The sequence below is a fragment of the Urocitellus parryii genome, chromosome 1 (assembly GCF_045843805.1).
Source record: "Urocitellus parryii isolate mUroPar1 chromosome 1, mUroPar1.hap1, whole genome shotgun sequence".
Lineage (NCBI taxonomy): Eukaryota > Metazoa > Chordata > Mammalia > Rodentia > Sciuridae > Urocitellus > Urocitellus parryii.
In genome coordinates this window covers 1,629,061-1,644,669 of record NC_135531.1, presented here as the reverse complement: position 1 = coordinate 1,644,669, position 15,609 = coordinate 1,629,061, and the positions used below count along the sequence as shown (strand labels likewise).

The window sequence follows — 15,609 nt, the reverse complement described above, 5'->3', positions numbered from 1 at the left end:
AAACTGAGGAGTGAGATAGCTGGGTCAAATGGTGGTTTCATTCCAAGTTTTCTGAGGACTCTCCATCCTGCTTTCCAGAGTGATTACACCAATTTACAGTCCCTCCAGCAATGTATGAGTGCACCTTTCCCCCCTATATCCTTGCCAACATTTACTGTTCTTGTATTCTTGATAATTGCCATTCTGACTGGAGAGAGATAAAATCTTAGAGAAGTTTTGATTTGCATTTCTCTAATTGCTAGAGAGGTTAAACATTTTTCATGTTTGTTGATCGATTGTATTTATTCTTCTGTGAAGTGCCTGTTCCATTCCTTTGCCCATTATTTTGATTGGGGATTTGGTTTTTTGGTATGAAGTTTTTTGAGCCTTTTATACATCCTGGAGATTAATGCTCTATCTGAGGTGCAGGTAGAAAGATTTTTCCCATGGTGTAGGCTCTCTCTTCACGTTACTGTTTCCTTTGCTGCTGAGAAGAGGTCTTCAGTTTGATACCATCCCATTTATTGACTCTTGGTTTCCTTCCTTGTGCCTTAGGGGTCTCATCTAGGAAGTCGGTTCCTAAGCCAGCGTGATGGAGAGTTGGGCCTACATTCCCTCTAGGAGGCACAGGTCTCTGGTCCTGGCCACTTTGAGCTCTGTGCAGGGTGAGAGACAGGGATTCAGCTTCATTCTGCTACCTGTGGGTGTCCAGTCTCCCAGCACCATTGCTGAGGAGGCTGTCCAGGGTATGTTTGTGGCCCTTGTCTCATGTCAGGTAATGGTATTCATGTGGGTGTCTCTGTGTCTTGCACGCTGTCCCCTGGTCCCATGTCTGTTGTGGGCCAGTCCATGCCGTGTCTGTCACTCTGGCTCTGTGGTATAGTCAAAGGTTGGTGTTGGGATGCCCCCGCTTAGCTTTTCTCACTAAGGATTGTCGGGGCTATTTCTGGCCTCTCGTTTTTCCATATAAATTTCATAACTGTTTCTTCTATTTCTATGAAGAACATCATTGGACTTTTAATAGGAATTGCATTAAATCTGGATAACACTTTTGGTAGTGTGCCATTTTGACAATAGTGATTCTGCCTGTCCAGGAGCACGGGAGGTCTTGCCATCCTCTCGTTGGTCCGTAGTTTTCACTGTCAAGGTCTTTCACATCTGGGTGGCTTCTTAGTCCCTGTTGGTCACGCTGCCAGGAACAGAGCTCAAGGCACTGCCCAGGAGGGCAGAGACCAAGTCAGGCCGTAAGGGCAGACATGAGTGCAGAAAGTGGCGAAAACAAACCTCCTGAGGGGACACCGTGTGACAGGCACCTACACTCGTCTGTGGAATCGTTCTTCGTTCCTTTTAAAGATATGATAATTGAGATATTAGGTGTCCCCCCAAAGCTCATGTGTAAGACACTGTAAGGAATTTAGGGGTGAAATGATTGTCACAAAAGCCTTATTGCAATCAGTGAGTTAATCCCGACAGGTTACCTGCGAGGTAACTGAAGGCAGGTAGGGTTGGCTGGAGGAAGTGGGCCATCTGGGGGTGCCTTTGGAATGCGTCTTGTCCCTGGCAAGAGGAGTCACTCTCTCTCTGCTTCTTGGTGGCCATGTCCTGACTGCTTTCCTCCCTCACACCCTTCTGCCACGATGTTCCGCCTCATTGAGCCCTGAGGAATGGAGCGGCCTTCTATGGACTACAACCTCTGAAACCACGAGCCCCCAAATAAACTTTTCCTCCTTAAAATTGTTCTTGTCAGGTCACAGCAACAAAAAAGCTGACTAAAACCACAATCCATCCTGAGAGAGCTAAGTCCTTGGTCTTCAGAGCATTAAGGGTATAGAGTGAAGTGTGAGAGATCTAGCTCACGGTAAACACAGTGACAACGCAGTGCTTCAGGTTCAGTTTAAGTGTCCTGAACTCCAAGTGAATGGTTTACAAGTATGACGTGCTTGGTTAAAACACGCATGACATTTTTTAAATGCAATACTTTCCATTCATACTCATAGTAATAAGTTTTCTTTTAAGAACAAACCTAACTCACCTCTAGACTAACCAAGGAGTTGCGTGAGAGATCCAAAGACTTCAGGACTGTCAGACGCATCAGAGAGTTTCCAAGGTGGGTGATCTTCTCTTGGTACGTTCCAGGGATAGACAGTGACCGAAGCTCAGCTAAGTGCAGAAAGTTATGAGATTTTAATCCTTTTCTAATTGAAAATAATATTATGATAAAAAATGTTCCCATTCTTAGTTTTTAGAAATATAACAGGTAGCTGGTATGCCTATAATCCCAGCTACTCAGGAGACTGAGGCAGGAGGATGAAAACTTCCAGGTAAGTCTGGGCAACTTAGCAGACTCTGTCTCAAAATAAGGTAAAGTAAACACAGTAGGTAACAACAAAGTATCTCTGCCTGACCAAACTTGAGTTCAGGTTCCTAAACCCTGTCCTAGGCCCATCTGCACATTTCACGCTAGCAAGAACCTCCTGCCCTCCACATCCACTCACCCTCAGCACCTCATCAGGTCCCTTACCTCCCACCCTTCCCAGGTGAGGTCTCATACTGGCCCACCTTCGGCAAGAACCCCTTTGGTCCCTCTTGTTTCTTCTTGGTAATTCCCATCCACTGATGCCCACCCTATTCTTTGGCCATAAATTCTCACTTGCCCACACTACTCAGAGTTGAATCCAATCTTTCCCCTCAATGAAAAATACCCTTGCAAAATACCACTGCAAAATACCCAGTACCTCCCTCAAAGGTCCTGGATAGTATTCCATACTATTCTTTAACAGGTGTCACCAAACAATATTTTTCTTTAACCATACACAAAGAGACTGAAAGGAAAGGCATAAAATGCTAATATATTTATCCCACTATGTTAAATAAAAGTTCCTTTATTCATCTCTTTAGGTATTTATGTATTTCTATATTTTCTTATAGGGGATACAGTAACCTCCTAAACGGATAGAGTCACTCAGGGTTGGCCACCTGCCCTGGTCCTGGGCTGCCTGGCTGGCCGTGCTGAACCTCTACTCACTCTAACCCCCTTCATCTCTGAGCACGGCCTGCTGCGGCCAGGAGTCCATCCTCTGCAGGTGCTGAACCTGACTGAGGGCCACCTCCACCTTCATTACAGTGCAGGACTTCATAATCCCCCTCCATACTCCATCCCTTCCCTCTTTTTCCTCCCCTATATCTATAAATTTCTGATTCCAAGGGGTGGGGGAAGATGATCTGCATGTTTATCTCCCATGTCTCCTGTTCTTAGCCAAGAACATCTTTTTTAAAGATATATATATTTTTTAAGTTGGACACAATACCTTTATTTTTTATTTATTTTTATTTTTTTTAAAGAGAGAGAGAGAGATAATTTTTTAAATATTACTTTTTAGTTTTCGGAGGACACAACATCTTTGCTTGTATGTGGTGCTGAGGATCGAACCCGGGCCGCACACATGCTAGGTGAGCGACCGCTTGAGCCACATCCCCAGCCCATATTTATTTATTTTTATGTGGTGCTGAGGATCGAAGCCAGCACCTCACACATGCTAGGTGAGCGCTCCACCACTGAGCCACAGCCTCAGCCCAAGAATAAAAATCTTCTTCACTGCTCCACCAGGGCTCAGTGGTGTCCCTGGCCCCAACACTTGGAGGGAGAAAGAACCCAGGGTTTGGGTTCAAAAAACCATAATAGGAACAATCACAAAACAATTAAAATGGCACTTTAGAGTTCCGCTATATTAATAATTACAGTAAACATAAATGGCCTCCCCAGGGACAAACAGGAACTCTACATATGCTAAAAGCTCAGTCCACCAAAAGATAAACGTCCTAAAAATGCAGGGTGCCAAACCACAGAATTTCAAATCACACGAAAAGAGAAACCAACAAATTCAAGTTATAGTAAGGCATTTCAAAACTCCCTCGGTAGTTAACAGAATCGCTGAACAGAAAATCCTGCTGGTTGAGCAGAGCAACATCAGCCCGCAGGATCTCACCAACACCAACACTGATTTGGCACTCCCTCAACAGAACACACGTTCTTTTCAAGTGGAACATTCACTAGTACAGATGAGATACTGGACCATGAAACCTTCACAAATTCAAAATAATTTAAATTGTACAGAATATGTTCTTCAACTATAATGTAAGCACACTAAAATCAATAACAGGAAAATAGAAAAATCTCCAAACACAAAATTTTAAAAATAATCCTAAATAATCCATAGTTCAAAGAAGTCTCAAGAAAAATTTAAAACACATTAAACTAAATAAAAATGAAACTGGATGCAGCTAAAGTTATGCTCAGAGAGAAATATACAGCACTAAAGTTACTTAAATGAAAAACAAGAGTCTCAAATCAATATTCATTGTGTTTGCATCTAAAATCTAGAAAAAGAGCAAAATAAGTGAAAAGAAGGAAATAATAAAGAATAAAGTCACCAAAATCTGAAACTAGAAAAACACTGCAGAAAAATCAACCATCCCAAAAGCTGGCCCTTTGAAAAGATCAATAACATTTATAAACCTGAAGCAAGACTTAAAAAAAGACCATCAATGTCATGCATGAAACAGGGGCTATCCTGTAGACCCCACCGACATCAAGAGGCTAGTAAGAGGGTGCCATGAACAACTCTACACACACACACATTTGACAACTTAGGAAAAGGAATCAATTTTGCAAAAACCCAGACAACCAAAACTCACTGAAGGTGAAACTGAGAAAGTAAATAGTTTTCTAACAGAGAAACTGAATCTCTAATTTAAAAACTTCAAAACAGAGATCTCCGCATCCACATGGTTTTGCTGAAACATTCAAAGAATTACAACAAATTCTGCCCAACCTCTTCTAAAACACAGAAAGGGAGGCCCGATAGCCCAAACTAGAACAGAACAAGAATGCAAAAGCACCTCATGCCTGCTGACCAGGCACGCAGGTCCTCGGCAGGCCTTCGGCAACCCAGCAGCAGGTGCAACCCAGGCAGAGAGCATCCTGAGCCCTGCACAGCACCGGCAGGGCCCAGGCCTGCTCCCTGGAGCTGGCAACAGGGCAGTGCTGGCAGCCAGGCAGCCACCAGATCCACACTGGACCCACACCTGCCACACTGGACCCACACTGCACCCCTGAACCCACTGTGCCCACTAGCCACATATTGCAACCCACATGGGAACCACACCGCATCCACTGGACACACACTGGACCCATGTTGGATACATGCTGCACCCAATGGACCCAATTGCAACCCCTGGACCCACACTGGACCCATACTGTGCCCACTGGACCCACACTGGACACACAATGCACCCACTGGACCCACACCCATTGGACTCACATGGACACACACTGCACCCCCTGAACCCACACTGCACCCATACTGTGCCCACTGGACACATACTGCGACCCACATTGGAACCACACGGCATCCACGGGACACACACTGGACCCATGTTGGACACATGCTGCACCCACTAGACCCACACTGGACCCATACTGTGCCCACTAGACCCACACTGGACACACAATGCACCCACTGGACCCACACCACACCCACTGGACACACAGTGGCCACACACTGAACACATTCTGCACCCCTGGGCTTCTACCTGACACAGTGGAGCCACACCGCACCCCACTGGACCCACACTGGACATACGCTGCACCCACTGGACACACACCTGACCCACCTCCCCCGCCCCCGCCCGCTCCGTCCTGCCTGGGCAGTGACCGTTGGGCAGTCAAGGCATTGGCGCCGCGGGGGAACCGTCGGGCCGCCTCCGGGGAGTCCCGGCGCCCGCCCGCCTGCCCGCGGCGCACCCAGATCGCGGTGAGGCCCCAGGCCGCTGCGCTCCCGGACCTTCTCCTCAGACAGCACCAGCCTCGGACCCGGCGCCATGGTTTCAAACGCAACCGCGCGCGCCGCGCCTGCGCAGCGGGACAGGACCAGCAGGCGGGGCCGAAGCCGAGGGGCGGGGCCTGGGCGGGACAGCAGTGCGGGGCGGGGCCTGGTGAGGAGGGGCGGGACCCGGGCGGGGCGAGCTCGCGCTGGGGTGGGGCAGACTCGCCTGTGGGGGCGGGGCGGGGCGGGGCCAGACCGTGGGCGGGGGCTGGAGTCAACAGAGGCGGGGTCAGGGTAGGGGTGCTCCCGGCCTGGCACCGCAGCCGGTGAGCCGCGACCCCGGGCACCCCCACGTCCACCGAGGGCCGGGCGGCCCGAGCGTGTCGCCCCAGCAGGTCCTCCTTCTGTCGTCCTTCTCTTCTGGATAGACTGGGAATCCTCTGTTCCAACGTGGAGCGCTTTTACGGCCTGTCCTGAGGCAGAGGTTTGTCCCTTTGCATCCTTCCAGAAAAGGCGAAAGAGTTGGGCTGTTTAGCAGGAAGACCCCATTCTGATTAGGAAGCCCAGGTATCCCAGCGGCTCTCCCAATTGAGAGCATATGGGGGGGCCCTGGGATGACCCTCTCTTGGTGTCTGGAGGTACAGATTCGACTGGCCTATTGGTGACAGCCAGGTGGTAGAGCACAGAGCAGTGGTAGGTGCGGATGTGTGCAGGAGGTGTGTGCAGGGTGTTCGCACAGAGATGTGTGCAGAGTGGGGCCAGGAATGTGTGCACAATGGGCCTGCAGAGTGGACAGAGTGGACAGAGTGGAGGCAGGTGGTTACAGGGGTGTGTGCAGAGTGAGAGCAGGTGGTTTCAGGGGTGTGTGCAGAGGTGGTGTACAGGGAGTGTGCACAGTGGGTGCAGAGGTGTACACGAGGACATTTAAGCAGAAGTGTTTAAGGAGGTGTTTACAGGGTGGCTGCACAGAATATCTGGGTGAGGAGAACAGAGCTTCCAACCAGATATGGCCCATCCAGCATGAGAGCCCCATGCAACAGCATGTCTTCCTGTGGACCTGGGCACTCATAGAGCTCCTGGCTGTGCCTGAACCCCAGCAGGGATGGCCACAGAGCAGAACTGCACCATGTTCCCCGTCTCTGACAAGGCCAGAAGGTCCAGGGAATTCAGGGTAGCTGGGTTCTGAGTCCCTTCGTTGCCCTGGTGTCACTGAGTAGACTGTTGTGCAGTCGGAGACCTGGATGCAGTGAGCAGAGACTCTAGCTTCTCAGAAGCAAGTAAGGCCAGCAAGGGGCCACTCCACTGGTACCCAGGAGGAGTAGCACCCCAGGGCCTGAGCCAGACTCTAGACATGCTCATTCCTCTTGCTCAGGCCCCACAAAGTCAGAGTCCCAGGGGGACCTCAGGGGATGTCTGCGGTGGCACTGTGGGAGCCAGCTTTTCTACTCTACAGAAACTTTAGAAATAATGTTTTCTGCCAAGTGATCCCTGCAGGATGGAGATCTGCTCTGTGTCCTCCAGAGGTCACATGTTCACCTACATCCTCAGTGGTTTGTACACTCTGTGCATGTTTTTCAACAGGCTGTGCTGAACATCATCATACAGATATCTGCTCCTAGCTTTCTTAATATCTTTCATTAAACACCATCTGCAAAAAAAACCTGAACCCAACCTAAGTTCATATAAGCCATCTTCTAGTTCTAGACAGTGCCCCGGCCTCTACTTCCCCACTGCAAAGGTCTGGCTGGAGAACATCCCGAAGTTCTGTTTGGTGTGCTGTCGAGTGAGTGGCAGCAGCTCTGCAGCCTGGAGTCAGGCCCTGAGAGCACAGAGCAAGGCTGATGGGTGCAGTGGAGGCGGCATGCGGTACTCAGGCGGGGCCCCTTCCAGGGACTGCCCCTTGCCCCTGGGTCTCCTTGGCAGGAAGAATGCTGTCCGCAGGCCAGAGGCTCCCTCACCTCCAGCTACCAGGGGCAGGAATGCTGGATGTTCTGGAGGAGGGTCCAATTCTCACTTAGTGGGTCCCAGGCCGTTGACATGGACAGGACATGCTGTGTCCTCCCAGGTGTGGGGCGGTATTGACTGACAGGGTCACAGGCCACCTCACTGTCCACCACACTCTCCACTCATGGCCCACTGTGTGGCCTCAGGCCTTCGCGGTCCTTTGTTCCATTTCTGTCTTACTCACCAGTGTCTTGTCACCTGAGCCAGCATCACCCTTCACACAGTGCTTTGGGGGCTAAGAAAGGGTTGACAGTGGCGGGTTTGGGTTTTTCTGGGTTTTGTTTTTGGGTTTTTTTGGCAGGGGGTGCTGGGGATTGCACTCAGGGGGCACTTAACCACTGAGCCACATCTCCAGCCCTATTTTGTATTTTATTTTAAAAAATATTTATTTTTTAGGTATAGATGTACACCACACAATGCTTTTATTTTTTCTTTTTTTAATGTGGTGCTGAGGACCGAACCCGGGTCCTGCCCTCTACCGCTGAGCCATAATCCCAGCCCCTATTTTGTGTTTTCTTTAGAGACAGGGTGTCCAAGAGTTGCTTAGCGCTTTGCTTTTTTCTGAGGCTGGCTTTCAATCCTTCTGCTTCAGCCTCCCAGCTGTTGGGATTACAGGTATACACCACCACAGGTTTTTAAAAAGGCAGAATGAGAGCAAAGGCAGATGCTGAAGGTGGTCAGATAAGAGGAGGAACAGGCAGTCTCCCAGTGCACCATGTCAAGCAGGGAGCTGGAGCTATGCTGAAGCCCAGGGACAGAGTCAGAATTCCTGGCAAGTGGACTGCAGACTGGTTCACTGGATGGTCTGACAAGACCACAGGTTGGTGTGTGCCACTTACCGCTTCTTGGGTGCCCTTCACCTTATGGTCTTGGTGTGGGGCTTGCTCCAGCCCTGTCTGCTGGGTCTGAGGAGCTCACGGGCTGGAGTCTGGTGCAGCCCTGTGTGTGTGATCTGATTGGACAAGTTCCTAGGTGTGCTGGGCTTCCTTTCCTCACGGTGACCAAGTACCTAACAAGAAGAACTGAGAGGAAGAAAAACTTATCTGGGCTCACCTTCAGAGGACTCAGTCCAGGGTCAGCTGGCTCCAGGGCACCATGGCAGAGGGCATAGAGGAGAAAAGCTTCTTAGCTCCTGGCAGCCAAGAAACAGAATGATGAGGAAGGGCCCAGGAGAAGGTGACCCTTGCAGGGCATGACCCAGGGACCTACGTCCTCCAACTAGGTGCACCCCCAGGAGTCCCCCCAGCAACCTGGATTAACCCCGTGATGAGGTCAGAGCCTCCTGATCCAAGGCCCCCACCTGGAGTCCCCCCAGCCACCTGGATTAACCCCGTGATGAGGTCAGAGCCTCCTGATCCAGAGCCCCCACCTGGAGTCCCCCCAGCCACCTGGATTAACCCTGTGATGGGGTCAGAGCCTCCTGATCCAGAGCCCCCACCTGGAGACCCCCCAGCCATCTGGATTAACCCCATGATCAGGTCAGAGCCTCCTGATCCAGAGCCCCCACCTGGAGTCCCCCCAGCCACGTGGATTAACCCTGTGATGGGGTCAGAGCCTCCTGATCCAGAGCCCCCACCTGGAGTCCCCCCAGCCACCTGGATTAACCCCGTGATGGGGTCAGAGCCTCCTGATCCAAGGCCCCCACCTGGAGTCCCCCCAGCCACCTGGATTAACCCCGTGATGAGGTCAGAGCCTCCAGATCCAGAGCCCCCACCTGGAGCCCCCCAGCCACCTGGATTAACCCCGTGATGAGGTCAGAGCCTCCTGATCCAAGGCCCCACCTGGAGTCCACCCAGCCACCTGGATTAACCCTGTGATGAGGTCAGAGACTCCTTATCCAGAGCCCCCACCTGGAGTCCCCCCAGCCACCTGGATTAACCCCGTGATGAGGTCAGAGACTCCTGATCCAGAGCCCCCACCTGGAGTCCCCCAGCCACCTGGATTAACCCCGTGATGAGGTCAGAGCCTCCTGATCCAAGGCCCCCACCTGGAGCCCCCCCAGCCACCTGGATTAACCCTGTGATGAGGTCAGAGCCTCCTGATCCAGAGCCCCCACATGGAGCCCCCCCAAACACCTGGATTAACCCCGTGATGAGGTCAGAGCCTCCTGATCCAAGGCCGCCACCTGGAGTCCCCCCAGCCACCTGGATTAACCCCGTGATGAGGTCAGAGCCTCCTGATCCAGAGCCCCCACATGGAGCCCCCCCAAACACCTGGATTAACCCCGTGATGAGGTCAGAGCCTCATGATCCAAGGCCCCCACCTGGAGTCCCCCCAGCCACCTGGATTAACCCCGTGATGATGTCAGAGCCTCATGATCCAGAGCCCCCACCTGGAGCCCCCCCAGCCACCTGGATTAACCCCCTGATGAGGTCAGAGCCTCCTGATCCAAGGCCCCCACCTGGAGTCCCCCCAGCCACCTGGATTAATCCCGTGATGAGGTCAGTGCCTCCTGATCCAAGGCCCCCACATGGAGTCCCCCCAGCCACCTGGATTAACCCTGTGATGAGGTCAGAGCCTCCTGATCCAGAGCCCCCACCTGGAGTCCCTCCAGCCACCTGGATTAACCCCGTGATGAAGTCAGAACCGCCTGATCCAGAGCCCCCACCTGAAGCCCCCCAGCCACCTGGATTAACCCCATGATGAGGTCAGAGCCTCCTGATCCAGAGCCCCCACCTGGAGCACCCCAGCCACCTGGATTAACCCTGTGATGAGGTCAGAGCCTCCTGATCCAAGTCCCCCACCTGGAGTCCCCCCAGCCACCTGGATTAACCCTGTGATGAGGTCAGAGCGGCCTGATCCAGAGCCCCCACCTGGAGTCCCCCCAGCCACCTGGATTAACCCCCTGATGAGGTCAGAGCCTCCTGATCCAAGGCCCCCACCTGGAGCCCCCCAGCCACCTGGATGGACCCCGTGATGAGGTCAGAGCCTCCTGATCCAAGGCCCCCAACTGGAGTCCCCCAGCCACCTGGATTGACCCCGTGATGAGGTCAGAGCCTCCTGATCCAAGGCCTCCACCTGGAGCCCCCCCACCCATCTGGATTAACCCCATGATGAGGTCAGAGACTCCTGATCCAAGGCCCCCACCTGGAGCCCCCCCAGCCACCTGGATTAACCACGAGATGAGGTCAGAGCCTCATGATCTAGAGCACCCACCTGGAGTCCCCCCAGCCACCTGGATTAACCCCGAGATGAGGTCAGAGCCTCCTGATCCAAGACCCATACCTGGAGTCCCCCCAGCCACCTGGATTAACCCCGTGATGAGGTCAGAGCCTCCAGATACAAGGCCCCCACCTGGATTCCCCCCAGCCACCTGGATTAACCCCGAGATGAGGTCAGATCTTCCTGATCCAAGGCCGCCACCTGGAGTCCCCCAGCCACCTGCATTAACCCCGTGATGAGGTCAGAGCCTCTTGATCGTGAGCCCCCACCTGGATTCCCCCCAGCCACCTGGATTCCGCCCAGCCACCTGGATTAACCCCGTGAAGAGGTCAGAGCCTCCTGATCCAAGGCCCCCACCTGGAGTCCCCCAGCCACCTGGATTAACCCCGTGATGAGGTCAGAGCCTCCTGATCCAAGGCCCCCACCTGGAGCCCCCCCAGCCACCTGGATTAACCCTGTGATGAGGTCAGAGCCTCCTGATCCAAGGCCCCCACCTGGAGTCCCCCCAGCCACCTGGATTAACCCCGTGATGAGGTCAGAGCCTCCTGATCCAGAGCCCCCACATGGAGCCCCCCCAAACACCTGGATTAACCCCGTGATGAGGTCAGAGCCTCATGATCCAAGGCCCCCACCTGGAGTCCCCCCAGCCACCTAGATTAACCCCGTGATGAGGTCAGTGCCTCCTGATCCAAGGCCCCCACATGGAGTCCCCCAGCCACCTGGATTAACCCTGTGAAGAGGTCAGAGCCTCCTGATCCAGAGCCCCCACCTGGAGTCCCTCCAGACACCTGGATTAACCCCGTGATGAGGTCAGAACCGCCTGATCCAGAGCCCCCACCTGGAGCCCCCCAGCCACCTGGATTAACCCCAGGATGAGGTCAGAGCCTCCTGATCCAGAGCCCCCACCTGGAGCCCCCCAGCCACCTTGATTAACCCCGTGATGAGGTCAGAGCCTCCTGATCCAAGGCCCCCACCTGGAGTCCCCCCAGCCACCTGGATTAACCCTGTGATGAGGTCAGAGCGGCCTGATCCAGAGCCCCCACCTGGAGTCCCCCAAGACACCTAAATTAACCCCGTGATGAGATCAGAGCCTCCTGATGCAAGGCCCCCACCTGGAGTCCCCAGCCAACTGGATTAACCCCGTGATGAGGTCAGAGCCTCCTGATCCAAGGCCCCACCTGGAGCCCCCTCAGCCACCTGGATTGACCCCGTGATGAGGTCAGAGCCTCCTGATCCAAGGCCCCCACCTGGAGTCCCCCAGCCACCTGGATTAACCCCGGGATGAGGTCAGAACCTTCTGATCCAAGGCCCCCACCTGGAGTCCCCCCAGCCACCTGGATAGACCCCGTGATGAGGTCAGAGCCTCCTGATCCAAGGCCCCCACCTGGAGCCCCCCAGCCACCTGGATTGACCCCGTGATGAGGTCAGAGCCTCCTGATCCAAGGCCCCCACCTGGAGTCCCCCAGCCACCTGGATTGACCCCGTGATGAGGTCAGAGCCTCCTGATCCAAGGCCTCCACCTGGAGCCTCCCCACCCATCTGGATTAACCAAGTGATGAGGTCAGAGACTCCTGATCCAAGGCCCCCACCTGGAGCCCCCCCAGCCACCTGGATTAACCCCGAGATGAGGTCAGAGCCTCATGATCCAGAGCACCCACCTGGACTCCCCCCAGCCACCTGGATTAACCCCGAGATGAGGTCAGAGCCTCCTGATCCAAGGCCCCCACCTGGAGTCCCCCCAGCCACCTGGATTAACCCCGTGATGAGGTCAGAACGTCCTGATACAAGGCCCCCACCTGGATTCCCCCAAGCCACCTGGATTAACCCCGAGATGAGGTCAGATCTTCCTGATCCAAGGCCCCCACCTGGAGTCCCCAAGCCACCTGGATTAACCCCGTGATGAGGTCAGAGCCTCCTGATCCAAAGCCCACACCTGGATTCCCCACAGCCACCTGGATTAACCCCGTGATGAGGTCAGAGCCTCCCGATCCAAGGCCCCACCGGGAGACCCCCCAGCCACCTGGATTAACCCCGTGAAGAGGTCAGAGTCTTCTGATCCAAGGCCCCCACCTGGAGTCCCCCAGCCACCTGGATTAACACCGTGATGAGGTCAGAGCCTCCTGATCCAAGGCCCCACCTGGAGTCCGGAGCCACCTGCATTGACCCTGTGATGAGGTCAGAGCCTCCTGATCCAAGGGCCCCACCTCATGCCCCCAGCTACCTGGGTTGACCCCGTGATGAGGTCAGAGCCTCCTGATCCAAGGCCCCCACCTGGAGTTCACCAGCCACCTGGATTAACCCCGTGATGAGGTCAGAGCCTCCTGATCCAAGGCCCCAACCTGGAGTCCCCCAGCCACCTGGATTAACCCCGTGATGAGGTCAGAGCCTCCTGATCCAGAGCCCCCACATGGAGTCCCCCAGCCACCTGGATTAACCCCGTGATGAGGTCAGAGCCTCCTGATCCAAGGCCCCCACCTGCAGTCCCCCGAGCCACCTGGATAGACCCCGTAATGAGGTCAGAGCCTTCAGATCCAAGGCCCCCACCTGGAGTCCTCCCAGCCACCTGGATTAAACCCGTGATGAGGTCAGAGCCTCCTGATCGAGAGCCTCGTCCTGGAGTCCCCCCAGTCACCTGGATTAACCCCGTGATGTGGTCAGAGCCTCCTGATCCAAGGCCCCCAACTGGAGTCCCCCCAGCTACCTGGATTAACCCGTGATGAGGTCAGAGCCTCCTGATCCAAGAACCCACCTGGAGACCCCCAGCCACCTGGATTATCCCGGTGATGAGGTCAGAGCCTCTTGATCCAAGGCCCCCACCTGGAGTCCCCTAGCCACCTGGATTAACCCCTTGATGAAGTCAGAGCCTCCTGATCCATGGCCCTGACCTGGATTCCTCCAGCCATCTGTATTAACCCCGTGATGAGTTCAGAACCTCCTGATCCAGAGCCCCAACCTGGAGTCCCCCCCAGCCACCTGGATTAACCCCATGATGAGGTCAGTGCCTCCTGATCCAGAGCCCCCACCTGGAGCCCCCCCAGCCACCTGGATTAAACCCGTGATGAGGTCAGAGCCTCCTGATCGAGAGCCTCCTCCTGGAGTCCCCCCAGTCACCTGGATTAACCCCGGGATGAGGTCAGAGCCTCCTGATCGTGAGCCCCCACCTGTAGTCCCCCCAGCCACCTGGATTAACCCCGTGATGGGGTCAGAGACTCCTGATCCAAGGCCCCCACCTGGAGTCCCCCCAGCCACCTGGACTGACCCCGTGATGAGGTCCGAGCCTCCGGATCCAAGGCCCCCACTTGGAGTCCCCCCAGCCACCTGGATTTACCCCGTGATGACGTCAGAGCCTGCTGATCCAAGGCCCCCACCTGGAGTCCCCCAGCCACCTTGATTAACCCCGTCATGAGGTAAGAGCCTCCTGATCCAAGGCACCCACCAGGATTCCCCCAGCCACCTGGATTAACCCCGTGATCAGGTCAGAGCCTCCTGATCCAGAGCCCCCACATGGAGCCCCCAAGCCACCTGTATTAACCCCGTGATGATGTCAGAGCCTCCTAATCCAAGGCCCCCACCTGGAGTCCCCCAGCCACCTGGATTAACCCCTTGATGAGATCAGAACCTCCTGATCCAAGGCCCCCACCTGGAGTCCCCCAGCCACCTGGATTAACCCCGTGATGAGGTCAGAGCCTCCTGATCCAGAGCCCCCACCTGCAGTCACCCAGCCACCTGGATTGACCCGATGATGAGGTCAGAGCCTCCTGATCCAGAGCCCCACCTGGAGTCCCCCCAGCCACCTGGATTGACCCCGTGATGATGTCAGAGCCTCCTGATCCAAAGCCCCCACCGGGAGCCCCCCAGCCACCTGGATTAACCCCATGATGAAGTCAGAGCCTCCTGATCCAAGGCCCCCACCTGGAGTACCCCCAGCCACCTGGATTAACCCCGTGATGAGGTCAGAGCATCCTGATCCAGAGCCCCCACCTGGAGTCCGCCAGCCACCTGGATTAACCCCGTAATGAGGTCAGAGCCTCCTGATCCAGAGCCCCCACCTGGAGTCCCCCCAGCCACCTGGATTGACCCCATGATGAGGTCAGAGCCTCCTGATCCAGAGCCCCCACCTGGAGTCCCCCCAGACACCTGGATTAACCCCGTGATGAGGTCAGAGCCTCCTGATCCAAGGCCCCCACCTGGAGGTTCCCCAGCCACCTGGATTAACCCCGTGATGAGGTCAGAGCATCCTGATCCAAGGCCCCCACCTGGATTCCTCCAGCCACCTGGATTAACCCCGTGATGAGGACAAAACCTCCTGATCCAGAGCCCCCACCTGGTGTCCCCACAGCCACCTGGATTAACCCCATGATGAGGTCAGTGCCTCCTGATCCAGAGCCCCCACCTGGAGTCCCCCCAGCCATCTGGATTAACCCCATGATCAGGTCAGAGCCTCCTGATCCAGAACCCCACCTGAAGTCCCCCCAGCCACCTGGATTAACCCCATGTTGAGGTCAGTGCCTCCTGATCCAGAGCCCCCACCTGGAGTCCACCAGCCACCTGGATTAACTCCGTGATGAGGTCAGAGCCTCCTGATCCAAGGCCCCCACCTGGAATCCCCCAGCCACCTGGATTAACCCCGTGTTGAGGT

The 15,609-nt window shown here is 54.9% G+C and overlaps 1 protein-coding gene across 2 annotated transcripts in view; it reads right to left on the bottom strand.

Annotated features, from left to right (window-relative positions):
* Cep72 (centrosomal protein 72) overlaps nt 1-5,907 on the bottom strand; it is a 29,987-nt gene extending 24,080 nt beyond the window's left edge. The window contains exons 1-2 of one of the 2 annotated variants that reach the window (XM_026382540.2): nt 5,823-5,907; nt 2,012-2,139 (exon numbers count right to left, since the gene is read on the bottom strand). In XM_026382540.2, the coding sequence (XP_026238325.2) occupies nt 2,012-2,071 (60 nt within the window). In that variant the 5' untranslated portion in view covers nt 2,072-2,139; nt 5,823-5,907. Of the gene's footprint in view, nt 1-2,011; nt 2,140-5,782 lie in introns of both variants that reach the window. The other variant, XM_026382539.2, reaches the window with a different exon arrangement.
* Nucleotides 5,908-15,609: the final 9,702 nt, after the last annotated feature.